We start from the raw sequence: 18,593 nt of genomic DNA on the forward strand, positions 1-18,593 counted from the left end.
ATGTGACATCTCCACTCAACTGTACTGAATCAAATATGCATTGCAATCAGCTACTGAGCTCCTAAATTCCCAGACCTTGTATCTGGGGTTTCACAGTAATCTTTCTTCAATGACCACTTATACATAATAATATACCATTCTGCAAACCCTTTTATCCAAAGTGACTTACTGTATAATTATGCTTGCATATATAATTTACTTACAGTTTTGAGTTGGACAGCAGAATTTTGCTACATTTTATATTTACACCTAGTTTTCCATTTAAATGTTCATTATTCAACATTTCTAGTTTGCCTTGCTATATAATAAACTGTAAGAGCAAGCAAATAATGTTCTCATTGTTATGTACATATTTAGAAGAATATGCAGTTAGTTGCTTTAGAAGAATATGCAGTTAGTTGCTTTGGAAGGATATGCAGTTAGTTGCTTTGGAAGGAAATGCAGTTAGTTGCTTTAGAAGGATATGCAGTTAGTTGCTTTGGAAGGATATGCAGTTAGTTGCTTTGGAAGGATATGCAGTTAGTTGCTTTGGAAGGATATGGATGAAGAGGGAACAACAGTCACTATCCCTTCTGGTTCTCTCTTCTTTGATAAATATTGCACATGGCTATCCAGGCAGTAAAACATTACCCCGCCCTGTCACACAAACTCAAACAAAAACACACTCAATCTCACACAACACTATAAAAGACCAGTATTCAAGGACAGAAGATGAAGCCGATAGTGGGGTTTGACGAGGCAGAACGAGAAGTCTTCTCACAAATACGCACTGGACTGATTCATTAAAAAACTTGACTATTTTCGCCATTCTACCTCCGCACATCGACTGTCCTCACAGTCCCACATGGAGAGAACTCAAGGTAACTTCACAGAAGAGTTCATGTTACTGAAATAGGTCCAACAATAACAAACTTGTGAGTCTGTTTAGAAGATGTATTATCTATGCCATGACCGTAACCTTGTAGGAGACTTTGATATGATCTAGAGTGGTTTGTGTACTGCTACAGTTATTGTGGTGGGGATGGAAACCAGCTGCACCAGGAGTGGGTTTGCATTTAACCAAGTTGTAAATGGCTGTTATTTCCAGGCCACTCGTACCCTACCGGAAAGATCCACTCCGTGGGAAACATATACCTGTTCACAGTGGATGTGAGTAAGTTCTCTCCAGAAGACGTCATCACAACGTCTTCGCACAACCTTATAGAAATCTATGCAGAGAAGGTGAATTTCCAAAACATCAACCTCTTGTTGTAATGGTTTGCAAATGTACACATATTCCTGCTTCTTTATCTCCTTTACTTCATCTTTCCATGTTCTTGTTCCCACCAGTTAGCAGAGGACGGTACGGTCAATTACACATTTGCCCATAAGTGTGTGTTGCCTGAGGACGTGGATCCAATGTCAGTGACAACCTCACTGGAAAGAAAGGGGGAACGTCAGACTTTGACTGTCAAAGCCAGAAGGAAGTAATCTTCCAAAGGGTGCTGGGGGTCCTCGAGTGCTGAAAACGTTCCACGCATTCACGCATGAACGCACACATGTTCACAAACAGTTGAAATGTTTCATTTGAATCCATAAATCCAGTTACAGATGAAAATGATGGTTTTAGTCAATCGTGCAATCTGAAGGCCATGCACTGGCAGTCTCAGAGCATGTCCAAAACCTCCAAATACCAACATCCAAAGTTTGGCAACCAACAATTTTTAGGCGTGACAATACAATAAAGGCTAGTTTAGGAATGTGTAGCACTATCCCTAATCATGATTCAAAATCTAATTCTAACCCTAAACATAAACCAAAGTCAGATAGAAATTATAGTCAAAGGGAGGACCAGCCAACTGTCCTCACTTCGCAAGATTGTTCTTGTTTTACCTTTTTCAGATATACAGTGATGCCTGACAACCTTCAGACAATTAAAAAGTTTGGCGCATTAGAAGGGGCTGTTTCTATTCAGACAAGAACATTGTGCTCTGGAATAGAATGTTCAGTATTGTTTTTCTGAGAACTAAGTCCTCTATAAGTATTGGGACAGTAAAGTCAAAATTGCTATTTTTGCTGTACACTCAAGGCATATGCAAGTATGATTAAAAGATGAATGAGGCAAAAGTACAGACTGTCACCTTATATTTCTGGTTGTTTCAACACATGCTTTACCAACAAAGAATAACAGCACTTTCAGAGTTCTATCACCCATTTCACGAGAGCATAAGTGTTGGGACAATCCAACTTAAAGCAAATGTAAGAACGATGAAAACTAGTATTTAGTCAATAATCCCTTGCATGCAATAACAGTGAGTCTACCAGCCATTGACATCACCAAACTCTTGGTATCATCCTTTGAGATGCTTTGACAAGCCTTTACAGTTGCTATTTTGACCAATTGCATTTTTGAGAGTTTCTAACTTCAGTTTACTCTTCAGCAAGTTAATCTGTATTTAATTCAGAAGATTGACTTGGCCAGGCCAAAAATGAGCATATAAATGATTTCCCATATAAACTCTTTGGTCGTGTTTGGGATCATTGTCCTGTTGAATGTAAAAGCACCTTGCAGTGAGTCTGCTGGCATTTTCTTGTACATTGGTAGCCAAGATGCTTCTCTACAATTCTGAATGTATTCTGCAGCTGCCATTATTCTTTAAATTCTAAATAAAAATGAGTGAGCCTGTTTCAAAGACAGCCATGTATGCCCATGCCATGACACTACCTACACCATGCATCACAGATGAGGTGTCCTGCTTCAGACACTTAACATCTCCAGAGAAAAACAGGAGCGCCCACACACACACAGATGCAACAATTTAGATTACACTTAATGTTTTAATTTTATTTAATATTAATGGTGCTTCTCCATGCCTAGTCTGTTGCCAGTTCAGTAAAAAAAACATTTCACTTTAATGGGTCTAGATTCTAAATTCATTTGGTTTTCCATTATGTTAACATAGCATTACGGCATATTTTGTGTCTGTTAATGTGAGTTTATCGCCTAAATAAGCGTATCAAATATCAGCAATAGTAGTCTGAGCGATTACGTTTGACTTTTACTCTGAAAGTACCCGGAAGTTACGAATTTTGTTCTTTGCCCATAACTGGTTGTCAAGGAAATAAAGCATCTGTTTTGAACGTTGGTGCATTTTTATCAGACAAGTTAGTCAACCAAGTAGCTGTGCCGTAACGTCGCGGAATTCCAAAATATAACTGATAAACATCTAAGCGATGCAAAAGATCCAAACGGGTACACATGACGGGACCGCGAAATGACTGATTTGTTGACGTTGTCGATTCTTCAAAAAAACACGATATCATGGCACAAATCCTGGATCCTGGGTCTATTGTGGTAGACGACTGGCATCGAAGTGCAGATAGTAGGGAGTTCTTCAGTAGGATTCTACACAAGAAAAAACGTAGAAACTTTGGTAAGTTTCTTGACTTAAATATCTGCTATGCTACTAAGTCCTTACTGGCTACATTTATAAGCCTTATATTAATGTTAAATACTGTAAAAATCTAATCAACATTTTCAGGTCTTCTGGAGGCTCCAGTAATGCCCCCTAATGTGTCTGTGGACACTGTCCACTACAAGATCTTCATCTCAGGAAAGAGTGGAGTAGGGAAGAGCGTTCTAGCTGCACGTCTCACTGGGTTGAAAATTCCTAACATGCACTATGAAACAACAGGTGGGCCTCTTGCAGCTGGGGTGGTTTTGCATTCTAGCTGCATGTGATGGGTTAAATAAATGTTACATGAAAAAGACCCCGTAACAATTGTTCTTATAGGTATTGAGACCTCAGTGGTCTATTGGCCTGTGAAGTTGAGAGAGAGCGGTCGTGTGCTGTTTTTCCGCTTGCAACTGTGGGACTGTGGGGAAAACGCCTTACGCAGATTTGATCACTTGCTTCCGGTAGGCCTGGAATATCACAAGCTTGCACATCCCTACAACAATAAAATGGCATTAAACTGTACTGATTCCGTGATACTAGAAAAAATATATTTAATACCCATTTTCCTCTGTGTGTTTCAGTCATGTAAGGAGCAGGTAGATGCCATCCTCTTCCTCTTCTCCTTCACTGATAGAGTGTCATTTGATGATCTGACCAATCAGATCGCCAGAGGCACTGAACTTTGTGACAGAGTTGTGAAATTGGTTGTCGGCACAAAGTATCCTTAAATTGTTCTGTTTGTACGTGGTGGACAGTTTGTGACAGATTCTGGTCAGCCACCCAGGATTTTGTCCTTGACAGCAACCTCAGATTTGACCTGTTCACGCACACAGACGTGACAGAGAGGGAGGTGACCCGGTTCCAGGAGGTCAGTGGCCTGCCAGTGTTCCGCATGGGTGGAGACGTCACTAACGCCAGTAACCTCGGTGAGGTCGCGCCCCTACTCAACTGCCTAGCGGAGCACCTGTGGCACCAGGACTGTGTGGCAGCCATGGCCCCTGCAATCCCCACGCACCCAGAATCTGCGGTGTATATGAAATCAACGGTTTGAGCAGCTCGTTTCCGCCTCCCACACTGCTGCGGTACCCTCGACAGAGCAGTCCCAGAAAACATAAGACTGGAACAACCGAACAGCACGCTACTGACAGCCTATTTGCTCCAATTAATGTGGTTCCATGTACCTGCCTCAAGCTTATTTAAATACACTGGTTGGGTTTTTGAACAACACTTTAGTAGAAAATGAGGTCTGTCTGAATTTAAATGATAATCTTCATTTATATTGATTTGAGGGCAGCTAGAGTATGTAGTTGTAATTGTTCAAAAATAAAAATGGGTTATTTTACAATTGGAGTCACTATTAGGATCTTATGTTTAAAATGTTTTAAGTCTAATGTTACATATGAAGTATTTCATGTTTTCAGTTATGGTTCCAAATAAAGTCTGACCATTTTATTCAATAATACATGGACTTCATTTTCCCAAATACATGTTCTGTAGCCATCACCAGCTCTCCACATCTAGTCCTTTCACTAAGTTGCTATATTTTTCTCTTATTTCACAAAATGTATACATACGGTCATGTTTTTTAAAATTCCCTTTAATTCCCAAGAGCATTCTTGGAATGGAATATACTACATTAAAAGCTGAAAAGTCTAAGAACAAATTCTAAAATATACCAGAGACAACTTTCAGCATAAAAAACAGGAACATTAAAATATGACATTTTATTTATCATGTGTAAAATTCACATTAAAATTCAGAACATTTTGTAAATTGTGAGCTGGTTAACTTATATGGTTATCTGTGGAAATACTTTCTGTAGGGTATGGTCAAATATACCAAATATTAAAGTACAGAAAATATAGGAAAACCCCAACAATTAAAAATACACAATGAAAAAAATACATTTGTGCCCCTGGGGGCAAGCAGCAAGCCATGAGCAGTTCCTTCAACCAGAGGTGTTTTCTGTTTGGACACAAGACAAAGCACGAGTAACTATAGTCTAGAGGCCATCCATCAACAAAGCAGCATTTGGTAAGCCGACAAAAGTAATTGCAGCATTTACAAATATGAACACTCAGTGTTAAAGTTGTACATTTCATAAATCAAAAAGTAAAACCTCTAAATCATATCAAGTTGCTAAGTTACATTCCTATTTGCTCGCAATGACATGCATAAGATGTACATTCCAATTCTTAACTGATTTCCTTAACTAGTTGTGAGCTGGGTAATTGATAAGGCCAGGTTACCCATGTATGAACAAGTGCTGTGGTGGTCAGTCAAAACTGAATGCAGTGCAAACACAGGAAAACCAAACAAAAATAATTGTGCGAATAAGTCATTAAATATGAATACACAAGTGAATAGGATGCGAGTGCATACAATCCTGGAACAGACTGAACATCAATTTAAACTGGGCTGCGTCAAGTTGCACTATCACAACCTGCAATTTGACTAGGCTTTTCGGTGCAGTAATACAGACGGACAACCAAAACATGACCGCTCTTGAAAAAATCCAGCCTGTGCTGATAGAGAATCACTTATACCACTTAAAATGTCTTGTGTTACCACGGTCTTTGTGAAGACAGAGCTTTCATCCACACCTCTTTGTCTGACCTGAAAACCCAAACACACCCAGTCATTTTGTAAATCCCATTTGAGGAAGGGGACCGAGGAGTTCAAAACAACTCTTACCTGATAATGGTATGTGGGGCAAGAATGAAGGCAGTGGCATGCCCGGTGTGGTTTTGGGAAAGGCGCATCACGAAGGACTCTGGGGGGAGACCAAGGGCTTCTGTATTCAGCTGTTCAATGTGAACATGGGTGGGGAACACAGCATGATCCAGCACACTGAAACGCTGCTCCCTGAAGAAGGGCAGGAGAGAGGCGGGGTGACATCAGTAGTATGACAAGGAGCGGCTACTTTGTATCAAATTAAAATGGAGCACGGATGCAGTGCTTGTAAATACAGTTCACAGCTATACTGTCAGAGGAAGTTTACTTTTTCAGTGAGATGAGCAACAGGTCATTGAAAACGTGCAGGTAAATGTCCAGGTAGGAAATTCTGGAACCTGGCACATAGCCCTCTGGAATGAGTTGTTTCAGGAGACCTTTGTGGATCAGATAGCGGCCACTTGTAACCAGTGGAATGGACTGAAAAACAGAGGTGAATCGTATAGCTCAGGTTTTTCTGTGATGCATCAATGCCACCTAGAGGTTAAATGGAGAACAAGCCTGTCTCTTAATAGCTGTGATCTTGTTAAACAATAACAGTAGCACAACAATGCCACTGAAATAAGAAACAACTAAAGAGATGTCAAACCTTGACACTGCCAAAATCAATGAGCTTGTGGATATAAACCAGTTCCTCCATCTGCTTCATCCGCTGAACCCCATCATTACACTCCATCACTATCTGCTCTCCACAGAAGAGAATACAGACTTAGAATGAACCATAACTGAGGATAAAACAGATGCGTTTCTCCCCAGGTGTTAGTGGTGACCTCTACCTTGTGCGTGGCTTCAATGGCGTCTTTCAGACAAGGGATCGATTCACAGCCTCGCTCAGTCAGCCTCAGGATGTTCTACAATCACAGCAGAAACTAGTGCTAACAATTATATTTTCAAGCCTTTTAACCCAAGAATCTTTTGGGAGCCCAATGAACAGACTGTTTCAGGTGAAAGGAGGCAGAGGAGCTGGCTCAACAGACTAAACCCATCTAGCAGAAACTCCCAACATGACGTTTTGATTAATTCAAGGAGACACATTGACACAGAGTTCAGGTTTACAAGCGCACCCAAAACATCAACCATGACATAAGGTCTGCGTCACGATATCCTAATCCATGTACCAAACCACAACCAGTGGTGTCCAGGATCACCACCACCCACACCGCTACTCCTCCCTCCCCCTGTAGGCTGCCACCTCCGAGGGTTACCTCCAGAATGATCTTAAGGCGAGTGATCCGCTGGAAAGGGAGGACAAAGAAGGACTTCAGAGTCTGTCTTTGACACACTGGATCACTCTCCAGTTTCTTCAGCGCAAACAGGAACTCTCGGTTCTCCTGCCTGAGAATAGGGGAAAGAGCGAGACTGAGCAGGGAGTATGTAGAGCCGCTGCAGTAAGAACAAAACAGTGGAACCGTGACAAAAAGCAGACATTAGCAGGGTGACGAGGGCCTCCTGGTACATCATGTTGGTTAGGTACGGCACATAGACCGATCGGAATGCAGGGCAGTGACACAGCACAACGTCTTCAACCCGAGAGATCATCGCGTTCTCCCCCAGGCAAACCTCCAGGTCCAGCAGAAACCTGCAGATACCAGAAGGGTCATTGGAACCCAGATAATGCACAAGCCGGTATCAATTATCACAAACATGGATTTTAGAGCTGTAATTTTAGATTGTCCTTCAATAACATTGTGACCATCTTGTTCTGGGAACGTATCCCATTAGAGGTCCTTACGCTTCACTGGCTTTCCTCACACTGCACAGGTTTGAGAACAGGATGTGATGCTCCATGCGGGGGATTGTCTGTTCCAGCGCCTCGGACGCAAGAAAGTGATTCACAGCTACCCCTAGTTTCTTCAGGTAGGAAGCCTCGGAACTGATCATCTCAAACATGGCCTTCAGAGCAAAAACAATTCACATTTTCATTCTTTATTCCTCACAATGTTTGGATGACATGACATCAGAAGACATGGGTGGGGCCATCCACCCACCTCCTGTAGACAGATCTCCCTATGGGAGAAGGTGTTGACCAGGCCCCTCTCCTTCACTTCAGGCAGGTCCTGCCAAGACCTGCATAGGTCCTCTCCTGTAAGTGATAGATGCCTGGTGACCACATTACTGCAGACATAGTGGACCGGTGGGGACCGCAGGCCAGTTAAACATTCGGCAGTCACCAGCTCGGACAGACTGCTGCCACTCATCCGGTTTATGTCAGCTCGTAGCGAATACAGGCAGAAGTGCTGATATAGTGGAACTGCAGAGAATTGAGGCAAAGACAACACTTTCTCAAGGCTTTTAGGAGACTGTTAAAGATTTTGACAAAACAGTTGGGGACAATAATCAGATGAGACAACTATTCAATGGCATATACTTACAGACATCAAGGTACTTGGACTCACACAGTCCCTTCATATTGTAGTCTTGACATTCCTCTTTTAAGGTCTCTGTTGACCTAAAGCTAGAAGAAGAAAAAAAAGACTTATTTTTTTTGTAATTCAGTATCTGAAAAGAAATCCAGAATAAATGTAAGCTCACACTCTTTCCTGGTCATCGTTATCAGAGGGTAACAGTGGGGAAGCCATAGTCTCTACTATGTCATTCTGCCCTGGGACCCAAAACAACTTTGGCATAGACCGCTGTATCAGGCCTCCGAGACTCCATGCTTGCGAAGTGGCCACAGTTACGAGAGCTGAGGATATACCTTCAAAGCTGAGGACACATTATATTTATACAGGGTTAGAAGCGTTTTGCACCCTGTACATTTTATGGTAGAATAAAATTCGACGTGTACGGGTTGAAGAATGACAATCAATGGAAAATAACTCACCCGATGAAGTCCTCCATTTCAGTCTGATCGGTCACACCGCCTATGTAGTCTCCACTCATCTCCGCCGCCGGGGAGATCTCAGACTTGCCAAGAGGTTCTGAGTTCTCTTCCAATAATTGCTTCTGTTCTATTGGCTTATTCTCGGTCTGGGCCGTAAACTCCATACGGAAACGTGTGTGGGGAAAGGGCTCGGTCCTCAGGTGAACACTCAAGTCAGGCAGCTGAGCCATCGTTAACCAGTCCATGAGTTGAAGGATGCAGATCGGCCCCGTATCGTTGGACTCTAGGACACTGGCACGGTAGAGACTAGTTGACCATAAGGGGAGGGTAGCGTAAATTAGGCACAATAACGCGTTACAAAGTAGCCTAGCTTTACCGTAGACTGACCTGGTTGAACACTGGATCTTTCCGTTAAAAGCTTTCAGCTGGGCGTCATTAACACAATCTCAGTGCAATTCGGTACAGGTGTGCGTTTGTTACCCGTATGAATGTGGAGTTTACTACTGCCACATTTCTGGGTACACAATTGGGCCGCTACAACTGTATACATTACGTAACCATTCATTTATGAATAGGTGCGAATGTAAATTGTTCTAGACGCCAATAAGTTAAAACAGTGCCTGTCCCATCGCCTAAAATCCTGGGTCCCCTGGACGAACCCATGGCCGTTTTCATAGAACTGTAGTGCCAAATAGTTCGTCCTGTGGTTCTAACAACGAACTTACTGTAAATACAGTTTTGGTGAGCTCATTAATCCTTGAACTTCATAGACAAGTGCATCCAATCATGAGAAAAGGTATTTCAGGTGGCCAGTTGCAAGTTGTTGTTCTCTTTGACTCTCCTCTGAAGTGTGGCAACATGGGGGCCTCAAAACAACTCTCAAATGACCTGAAAACAAAGATTAATCAACATTATGGTTTAGGGGAAGGCTACAAAATCTATTGCAGAGATTTAAGCTGTCAGTGTCCACTGTGAGGAACATAGTGAGGAAATGGGAGACCACAGGTACAGTTCTTGTTAAGGCCAGAAGTGACAGGCCAAGTAAAATATCGTAGAGGCAAAGGCGAAGGATGGTGAGAATGGTCAAAAACAGAGTCGCTTGAGGTATGCAAATGCACATTTGGACAAGCCAGCTTCATTTTGGAATGAGGTGCTGTGGACTGATCAAACAAAGATTGAGTTATTTGGTCATAACAAGGGGCGTTATGCATGGCGGCAAAAGAACACAGCGTTCCAAGAAAAACACTTGCTACCCACAGTAAAACTTGGTGGAGGTTCCATCATGCTGTGGGGCTATGTAGCCAGTGCTTGTACTGGGAATCGGGTTAAAGTTGAGGGTCGCATGGATTCCACTCGATATCAACAGATTCTTGAGAATAATGTTGAAGAATCAGTCACAAAGTTGATGTTACGCCGGGGCTGGATATTTCAACAAGACAACGACCCAAAACACTGCTCAAAATCTACCTGGGCATTTATGCAGAGGAACAAGTACAAGGTTCTAGAATGGCCATCCCAGTCCCCAGACCTGAATATCATTGAAAATCTGTGGGATGATTTGAAGCAGGCTGTCCATGCTCAGCAACCATCAAACCTAACTGAACTGCAGATGTTTTGTAAGGAGGAATGGTCCAAAATACCTTCATCCAGAATCCAGACACTCATTAGAGGCTATAGGAAGCGTCTAGAGGCTGTTATTTTTGCAAAAGGAGGCTCTACTAAATATTGATGTGATTTTTCAGTTGGGATGCCCAAATGTATGCACCTGTCTTTCATTTTGATGCATATCAGTTATTTGATAGATCAAAATGAAATTGCTGATCCAAACACCCAATTATTTATGAAAATCATGGAAATTGTCAGGGGTGCCCAAACTTTTTCATACGACTGTATGCGACCCGACTTCCCATCTGCACAACTCAAAGAACCTGACATTAAAAGTAGTTTGCCCACTCAACTAATAGGCCTACTTACAGTTTGCGTAATATATGAAAGCAAATATAGGAGCAAGAAGGCAAAAAAAATGAAGGCAGATTAGCAAAAAATGGCTTTAATTACAATCTTTAACACCCATTCTTTAGAAACCACACAATCACACACATACAATACAAAGAACCAGTTTAATTTTATTTTGGACTTTAAAATGATTACAAGATCAAATTAAATAATTCCATCTGCCTAGATGTTATATGAATATGACCCAGATACAATTAAAAAAAAAAGTTGGATAATGGATATATGACTGACAAATGATAGCAAAGGCTCTGACAGCTGGATAGACTTGGACTGTGACAGATTACCAGTTGACGGCCAGCAGCTTGATTAAATCTACACAGATACTGTAGAGTAAATCTACACGTAAGACGTTGTAGATATCGGACACAGAGGTTTCACCAGTAGCTACCAAACCCCTTTTATGTAAAATGACCACATCACATTTCCAAAGATGTTTGTATTAAACATGTGGTTATGTTTGAAGACCTTATGCTTTACCTGCAAAATCTCTCAATTACATTACTCTGAAATATTCAATGTACTGATCTCATAATTCTTTGCTGAATAAGTCCTCAGCTTTTTGGATGTTGCTCCATAAACCAGGTAATAAGGGAAATTAAAGGTAATTTGAAAAATAGTGCTGCTTGATTTTTCACCTCATGTTAGCTGTCTAAAAAGGTAAACAGCCATCAAGTGCCCCAGGATTGGCAAAAATCTAACAAGAACTCTGGCAGGGAAAGACAGATCACCAGTTAGCAATGGTTTCAGATGCAGCCATTTCCCAGTGTATAACTGTCTGATGGGTATAATTCAGAATCTGAATCCACTTCAAATAAACATCAATTAAAAACAAAAGAATAGTTTCCCAGATCGATAACATTCCTCGCAAACCTGACATTTTATTTCTTAAACATACTGTTTTAGGTTACCCTAAGCCCTTTTTAAAATGCCATTTCACACATGTAAACATTTACCTATATGATTTCTCCAAGGGGGCAGTTCAATCAGGGTTTAGAATGAAATATGCAAGGGGTTATTTTGGGGGAGATAAAATTCTTTGACCACATCCCATTTTACGAAACCGACAAATCGGGTTCATTTTCAGGCACCAACAGCTGCTGCATGCAAACACACCTTAGGTCATATTTGGCTAAATCCAGGAATAAAAAAAATGAAGAAAGAATCTGAACCAAGAGGCCAACGGACAGAAAGCATTTCCCCATCCCCAGGTAGAAGCCAAGAGGCCCAGTTTCACCAGATGTCACCTTTGACAATAAGACAACAGTACGAATGAGACCGATGTCGAAGAGGCAGGGACGCCCGCACGCTGGCAACGACGGGTCTAGGTGGGCACAGTGATCTTGCGGGCCAACAGCGCCAGCAGAGCCAGCTCCACGCTGCCCTGGGCCTGTTCCAGCGCGTCCACGGCCTCCCTGGCAGAGAAACCAGACGCCAGGATCCTCTGGATGTGCTCAGACGGAAACTGTCCGGCGAAGGGGAGTGGAAGAGGAGTGGGCGAGAGGGGGGCCGGGGACGAAGAGGGGTGTTGATGGAGGACCGAGGCCTGAGTTTGAGGTGGTGAGGTGCAGGGCGAAACGTCCTCGTCAGGCAAGCCCGAAGCTACAGCCAGGGGGCTCTGCTGGGCCGGCTCAGGCTGGAGGCTGACGTTGTCTAGGTTGTCGTTGCCAGAGGCCCTCCCGTCGGCCACGCCCCTTCCCTGATGCCCCTCTGGGGGTTCCCTGACCTCCAGGTCTGCTTGGAGCGAGGACGGAGCAAAACCCTCGACCTCCGGCACAGTGCCTCTGCTCTCACTTACGTCTTCCAACCCAAAGCCATCGGCTGTATTTTCCCTCCTGGAGCTGCTTGGACACAGCAGTTCCGCTTCTCGCGGCCCATCTCCGGGTTCGGCCTTGGCCCCCAGGCTTGGCTCCTGGATATAGGAGCCGGATAGGTCACACTCAGGAGGCGTCCCCCTGCCAGAGTCAGTGGCAGGTTCGTTTTCACAGCTCTCCTCACCGGCTGCGGTAGCAGTCGACGTGGATGATTGGCTGGTGGCGTCGGGTGCTGGGGTTCCAGGCGCCGCTGGCGGGTCAAGGCTGCCGTCCAGCCCGTCGGCGTCCTGCCTGTCTGAGGGGGAGCGAGAGACATCGCAGCGGTTGGACACCAGCAGCTCGTGGAGCTCCAGCAGGGCCTGGGCCAGAGAGGGGATGGGGTCCGAGTTGGGGCCGCGCTCCCCATCCGGCTGGTCCCTCTCCGATGGCGCGGAGCTCCGCGAATGGGACGGCAGGGACTCCATCTCGGCAGGGGTTGATCCGGAAGGACAAGGCTCCAGGGTGACCGGAGGGGGATCGGGGCTCAGATGGCCCCGTTCCCCGTCACCACCGGGCTGGCACGGGGAGCTCAGACAGGCCTGGTGATCTGTGGGGAGGTCGGACGTGTCCTCCTCCTGTTCCATGGGCTGCGCGGGGAGGCCGTCTTCTGGGTGGGGGATCAGGGGGTCGTTCTCCGTCCTAGTGCCGGAACCCATCTCCGTGACAGGAGCGACTGTGTCATCTGAACAACCCGGGCCAGGAGTGCCAGTCTTGTCAGCAAGTGGGGCAGGTTCGGACAGATCCTGAGCTGCGGGCTCCAGGGTCGGGAGGGGCTCCGGCAGGTCGGTAAGACTAGGGGATGAGAGCGGTGGCTGCTCGGCTGGAGCTTCAGCGTTCTGGGCCTTGGATGAGGACCCGGGGACGGGGAGACTCTGGAAATCAGGCCGGGTCGGAACAGGTGTTGTGGCACCGGCCCGGCGCACGTAGTCTGGAGCGGACTGAGAGCGGTCCAGGGTCAGGCTCCGTGGGGGGCCGGGGGGAGGGGGCGGCGACATGGGCGTGCTGCTGAGGGCTCTTGGAGTTGGGAATGGTTGGGATTCCGGTGAGGTAGTTTGTCCATCTGCAGTATCTGATGGAAAAGACGAGTGTTAAAATCAAACACTGGTCAGACCATAATCAGGACACGCTTAAAACCAAAACACAACATGCATTGTTTCTGTCCATGCCAGCTTCGGAAATCCAACATGAAATCGAAATGCAGAGACCTTAATCAGTGATTACGTCGCCAAGTATAAAAAAAAATGTAAAGCCTGGGAAAAACACGGTAAAGACAAATGCCTTTTTTCTTTCTAACCGATTTTCGCACTGAGCTTCATTATCATGTTTTTCCGAAGGCAAAAATAATAGATTGCGCTACAAAAACAAAATCAGCAAACGGAGAGGAACATGTTGACGGGACAATGACGATGTGTGTAGGTTTGCAGTACCTGGTTGGCAGAGCTTCCCTCTCCAGCTGTTTCTCCAAATGCATCAGTGCTGTCCTGCTCAGAGTTAGGCGGCACACCACACATCATGCAGAGGGACGCAGAGAGTTAGCACTCGCACACAACGCATGCTGTCACACTACGGTGAAGAGCGCGTCAGCCCATATAACAGTGACTGACCCCTGGAAAGGTCATAGGGCGACCCAGTAATCTTACCTCCTATAATGGGGTAAATCGGGCTGGGGGTGGGGGCTCAATTTTCTTTTTCAACTTAGTTAAAGAACTGTTCAATTAAATACATTCACAGGACCAGACCTGAAAGAGTAGCACTACCCACAGCTAATTCAACCTTAGATCTGGTTTTACTTTCATAGCTAGTCTGGTTAGAGCGTATACATGATGACGTGCAGTGACCATGTGACACAGACGGGGCTTGGGAGTAAAGAAGCTAACAAAAAGGCCCATGCGAGATGTGCATTCAGGCTCCGGCCTCCACCGCACCGCGAGCGTGTCCGGGCAGAGACCACCGCCTTCGCACTTACCACTCTCCTGGACCGATCTCTGAAGGGCCTCGGCCAGCTCTCTGTCGGCCATCTCGTCCGGCTGGGCGTCGTCACGCCCCTCCGGGCCGTACGCCAAGCGGGCGCACTCCGGCAGCTCGGCCTCGGGCAGGAAGCGGGTCTCGGTGCCCGTGGTCCCGATCAGCAGCGTGTTCTTCTTCAGGTCGATAGAGCACTGAGGCAAGTGGGAGGGAAACGGTGGTTTAAAAGCAGGTCTCGTTTCAATATGGGGTCGTGCGATATCTGGCGGCGTGTGTGGATTTGGACCTGGTGTCTCTTCAGCATGTCCAGTCCAAGCAGCATGTCCATAGGCTGGTCCTCCAGGATCGAGAAAGAGCAAGGCAGGAAGTCCCCCTCAATCTGGACCTGAGCTGGGTTGGGTCAACACCGGTTTGGATACATCTGGTCTTTTGATAGATTGCCAAACTTGCGCAAGGTGTTCACACCGTGTTGGAATGGAAAGGCGTCGGTACCTACCCAAGTGGACTCTGCCGATGATCTTCTGGGTTCCTACTCCCTTGGCGATGCCGGCCCAGCGCCGGTCCACCAGACGCATGATGTTACAGCGCTTGGCACATGCCTGGCTCATGATGGTCATCTGAGCCCCTGTGAGAGCGGGAGAAGGCCGCGGGAGAGGGTCGAGAGGAAGGCGTTGACGAGCGTCAGCTAAATGTTACATTTAGTGTTGCATTGATACTTTTCCGATACTAAAACATCAAAAATGGTTTGGTCCTTTCTTTTGCATAACTTCAAACTAGTTTGTCTGAAAATTCTCAATGTAAAGCTATATGCTATTTGCATATGCTGCTGATGGTGAAGCGGGCTAATCTGCGAAGGAAGAGGAGTCTGGTATAGCCAGACTTTAGACAAAGACATTAAAATGTTGATGTTTTATCGTTTCCCAAGTCAAACATCATGTATGATATCTCCCATTCAACTCGGTCTGCCTAATAGACTAGCTAGGATACGCAGTGCATTTAATGAGGATTTACATAGATCTAATCACCCAATAATTCAGTACCCAAATTCTAACCCTTTACACAAGCAAACTGACGTTACACATCTTCACACCTAATAACGTTCAACCTGCAGGAATTGAAACCCCAAATAAACTGCATTTAATTTTTGCAAGCCAAATGATATACTAGATGCTTTTCTTACAGTGGAGCTCAAGCTCCTGACTCGCATTTACTCAGAACAGGCAAGCGGATTGGAGTATATTACGTTTAGCTCAAGACATGTCAGAGGTGCTGTAGAGATAAAGCAGGAGGGAGGAGCACAGAGGGTCTACGTCTTGTCTGTGTGGCAACCTACAGGTTATTGCAAACGATGTCGGGGTGAATTAGTAGACACATGATCGTGACAGCCAAGCCATGCCAAAACTAAAACGGACACTGCAAGACAGACGATCTGTTTGCCGGAATGGCTCCACCCCATCGCCCTAAAAAAAGCCTATGCTTCTACAGAGAAAGACAGAAGGGCAAGCATTACCAGAGTCCACAAAAGCCTTGACGTGGTAGCCGTTGACTATGCAGTTGATGTAGAGCATAACCACCTGGCCAAAGCTCTCCGGGGCTTCCTCCATGGCAATGGTCATGTTCTCCTCCACGTTGTGTTGCCTGCAGCACAAACGCTGTGTGGTTATATACCATTGGAAAGCGCGCTGACGTAAAACACCTAGGTGTCTGGAATAGTTTGGCGGGAGTAGGTCAGTTTCCAGAAGAGACCACCTGAGGCAGTGTTCGACTTCGGTCCAAACCATTCCCTTATTGGCTGGGTGACAGCGTGGTTGTTGTGTGTGTGAGACAGCGTGCGTGTGTACCTGATGTCCTCCTCGATCTTGGCCTGGGCCTCCATGTCAAACGGGTCAGCAGTCAGAAGCCGGATCCTCTCCTGCTCTCTGCGAGCCCGGTCCTGCTGTTGCTCCAGTAGCACTTTGGTGAAACGCTCTACGGGAGGTAGCCAGAGAAACGGTTAAGTCTCCTAGGTGAACACTTCACACCCGTCTAACCAAAGCCTTCACAATGACAAGCCACACGACACAGAGGGAGCGAGGTTGGACGCCACCCCCCCCCCCGTCGCACACGCACCCAGGTCTCCGCTCAACAGGGCCTCGGCCAACGGTGGGTTGCGCTCCTTGAGAAGCGACAGCTCGTGGGGATTGGCCAGGAGCATCTGCTGCAGTAAGGCAGGGTCATCCAGACCCTGAGGGGAAGAACCGGGTAGGGAGGGGGGCGCGGCAGGCGGGGATGAGAGCTGCTGCCGCGGGGTTGCAGCTGGTTGCTGCTGCCTGCGGGTCGAACGCTGACTGGGACCGGAAGAGGTGCCGGGGACCGCGATGGAACTGAAGTCGATACGAGGCAGACCTGGAGAACAAAGAGGGAGGGGCGAAGAGACAGCAAACATGACAGAGGTTTAGTGAGATGATGCTTGAAAGAAAGAAGAAAAAAACAGTTGAAAGGGAGAGAAAAAAAAAAAAGTACTAATGTGGGCTGTTTATTTTTTGATGGTTTAATATATCAGTCAATCTCTCAAATTATTCCAACCCTAGCATTGAACACATTCCTTGTTCGGTAAGGCCCAAATGCACTTACCTGGGAAAGCTGGTTGTGTCTGCGGTGGCCGTCTCTCTGCCTGCCTAAGCACCACCACATCTCCATCCTTTAATCCATAGGTCCCTAATGCACGGGTCAAGTCTTTCAGGGGCTGTTCTGCATATGTGATCTGAATGAGATAATGACGCAAATTTAGAAATATTTCCTCTACACAATAAACGAAAAATAGCGGACAAATATCCGACTGCAAAACCAGATAAATTGGCTACTTCCTTGCGTTACCATATACTGGCCAGCAAATCAAATGATTGCTTAACAGATTGTTACATGACTCAGTAAAAGTTGTTTTCATGCGGTTGATATAATAGCATGCTAGCTAAGCGTGTAGCACTACAGCTAGCTATTTAATTACGACAGATAGTTGCTACAAGACACATAACGTTAACATGATCAGTCAATACATAAGGTGAAATCAATATGGGTTTGTTGATTATTTCAAATCAAGTTTAGCTGTATAAAATAATATTGGCTAAAGATGTAATGTTGTAGCTAACAAGCTACCCAACTTGTCTGCTAACCACTCTATGCTAAATTGGCTATGTAGCATGTTTTAGCTATGTAGCATGTTTAACGTTAGTGGTTCACCTGGATTTCTACAGCAGGTATTCCAGATTCCAGTTCACATAGAGCCACAAAATCTCTCAGATCAAGTTCTGGAGACACATCGAGAGCAAATGTGATTTCAGGGCGATCATTCGGCGCACAGAAAACGGTTAACAGCATCGCACGTTTAGACAGGGTCTCTCGAACCCGTTACGCTATCCAGGCTTAGTCAATTGAAGTTTGTTGACGCTAGCTAGCTACCTAAGTTGGCTAGTATATGTCGTGGAAATAATTTCAGTACGAACAAACTTCTGTTTTTGTCACTAAATAAACACACTAAATAAAGAACACTTAATATTATACATTAGATATTCACATTGATTAACTATTCTATGTAGATAAGAATGACAATTTACTTCTAAAATACTACTAGCTACCTAAGAGCTAGCTTTGGGTTCGTTGTGAAGAACAATTTCTCACTGCCGTATTCTTGAAACTGTTGTCGTTATTTTTTCCGGGGTGCTTACAGCCTACAAGCAAAAGGGATGACCACAGTTTGGACATAACTAGTTGGAATGATGTGAGACTGGT

At 45.2% G+C, this 18,593-nt stretch overlaps 4 protein-coding genes across 6 annotated transcripts; 2 read left to right on the forward strand and 2 right to left on the reverse strand.

The window, feature by feature from the left end:
• The first annotated feature begins 740 nt into the window (after positions 1–740).
• On the forward strand, positions 741–2,588 carry LOC109615420 (heat shock protein beta-7-like). The gene is made up of 3 exons (XM_020044678.3): positions 741–860; positions 1,088–1,221; positions 1,330–2,588. The coding sequence occupies exons 1-3, from the start codon at positions 845–847 to the stop codon at positions 1,468–1,470; spliced, it is 291 nt and encodes a 96-aa protein (XP_019900237.1). The 5' UTR covers positions 741–844; the 3' UTR covers positions 1,471–2,588.
• A 482-nt stretch (positions 2,589–3,070) lies between these two features.
• On the forward strand, positions 3,071–4,892 carry cplane2 (ciliogenesis and planar polarity effector 2). Its single transcript, XM_010896099.3, has 5 exons — positions 3,071–3,413; positions 3,522–3,674; positions 3,774–3,898; positions 4,019–4,155; positions 4,248–4,892. The coding sequence occupies exons 1-5, from the start codon at positions 3,302–3,304 to the stop codon at positions 4,486–4,488; spliced, it is 768 nt and encodes a 255-aa protein (XP_010894401.2). The 5' UTR covers positions 3,071–3,301; the 3' UTR covers positions 4,489–4,892.
• Positions 4,893–5,146: 254 nt separating this feature from the next.
• Positions 5,147–9,434, reverse strand: si:ch73-15b2.5 (rho guanine nucleotide exchange factor 19). 2 transcript variants are annotated; one of them, XM_010896100.3, is made up of 12 exons: positions 8,995–9,434; positions 8,703–8,876; positions 8,543–8,625; positions 8,159–8,421; positions 7,903–8,063; positions 7,597–7,749; positions 7,376–7,505; positions 6,947–7,021; positions 6,760–6,852; positions 6,439–6,590; positions 6,132–6,302; positions 5,147–5,402 (listed from the first exon to the last, which is right to left on the reverse strand). In XM_010896100.3, exons 1-12 carry the CDS (start codon positions 9,237–9,239, stop codon positions 5,267–5,269), a joined length of 1,836 nt encoding a protein of 611 aa, XP_010894402.2. In that variant the 5' UTR covers positions 9,240–9,434; the 3' UTR covers positions 5,147–5,266. The 2 variants fall into 2 exon arrangements, with proteins under 2 accessions (XP_010894402.2, XP_010894403.2); XM_010896101.4 differs by having other exon boundaries at positions 5,310–6,053; positions 8,995–9,430.
• Positions 9,435–11,095: 1,661 nt separating this feature from the next.
• ddi2 (DNA-damage inducible protein 2) lies at positions 11,096–18,433 on the reverse strand. 2 transcript variants are annotated; one of them, XM_010896103.5, is made up of 10 exons: positions 18,045–18,433; positions 17,439–17,568; positions 16,935–17,210; positions 16,667–16,793; positions 16,336–16,463; positions 15,322–15,450; positions 15,112–15,215; positions 14,827–15,019; positions 14,288–14,341; positions 13,872–13,929 (listed from the first exon to the last, which is right to left on the reverse strand). In XM_010896103.5, the coding sequence occupies exons 1-9, from the start codon at positions 18,180–18,182 to the stop codon at positions 14,331–14,333; spliced, it is 1,236 nt and encodes a 411-aa protein (XP_010894405.3). In that variant the 5' UTR covers positions 18,183–18,433; the 3' UTR covers positions 13,872–13,929; positions 14,288–14,330. The 2 variants fall into 2 exon arrangements, with proteins under 2 accessions (XP_010894404.3, XP_010894405.3); XM_010896102.4 differs by lacking the exon at positions 14,288–14,341 and having other exon boundaries at positions 11,096–13,929.
• Between the last annotated feature and the right edge of the window lie 160 nt (positions 18,434–18,593).

Source organism: Esox lucius, chromosome 17 (assembly GCF_011004845.1).
Source record: "Esox lucius isolate fEsoLuc1 chromosome 17, fEsoLuc1.pri, whole genome shotgun sequence".
NCBI lineage: Eukaryota > Metazoa > Chordata > Actinopteri > Esociformes > Esocidae > Esox > Esox lucius.

What these genes read in the sequence shown, in the direction of transcription:
- LOC109615420 (XM_020044678.3), top strand. An exon ending in TAGAAATCTATGCAGAGAAG is followed by an intron (nt 1,222 to 1,329) that starts GTGAATTTCCAA and finishes TGTTCCCACCAG; the next exon opens with TTAGCAGAGGACGGTACGGT.
- cplane2 (XM_010896099.3), top strand. Translation starts at nt 3,302, where the DNA reads ATGGCACAAATCCTGGATCCTGGGTCTATTGTGGTAGACGACTGGCAT. An exon ending in GAAAAAACGTAGAAACTTTG is followed by an intron (nt 3,414 to 3,521) that starts GTAAGTTTCTTG and finishes CAACATTTTCAG; the next exon opens with GTCTTCTGGAGGCTCCAGTA. An exon ending in CATGCACTATGAAACAACAG is followed by an intron (nt 3,675 to 3,773) that starts GTGGGCCTCTTG and finishes TTGTTCTTATAG; the next exon opens with GTATTGAGACCTCAGTGGTC.
- si:ch73-15b2.5 (XM_010896100.3), bottom strand. Translation starts at nt 9,239, where the DNA reads ATGGACTGGTTAACGATGGCTCAGCTGCCTGACTTGAGTGTTCACCTG. An exon ending in GGGAGATCTGTCTACAGGAG is followed by an intron (nt 8,064 to 8,158) that starts GTGGGTGGATGG and finishes TTTGCTCTGAAG; the next exon opens with GCCATGTTTGAGATGATCAG. An exon ending in GCCCTCGTCACCCTGCTAAT is followed by an intron (nt 7,506 to 7,596) that starts GTCTGCTTTTTG and finishes CCCTATTCTCAG; the next exon opens with GCAGGAGAACCGAGAGTTCC.
- ddi2 (XM_010896102.4), bottom strand. Translation starts at nt 18,182, where the DNA reads ATGCTGTTAACCGTTTTCTGTGCGCCGAATGATCGCCCTGAAATCACA. An exon ending in AAGATCGAGGAGGACATCAG is followed by an intron (nt 16,464 to 16,666) that starts GTACACACGCAC and finishes TTTGTGCTGCAG; the next exon opens with GCAACACAACGTGGAGGAGA. An exon ending in CAAGGCTTTTGTGGACTCTG is followed by an intron (nt 15,451 to 16,335) that starts GTAATGCTTGCC and finishes CCGCTCTCACAG; the next exon opens with GGGCTCAGATGACCATCATG.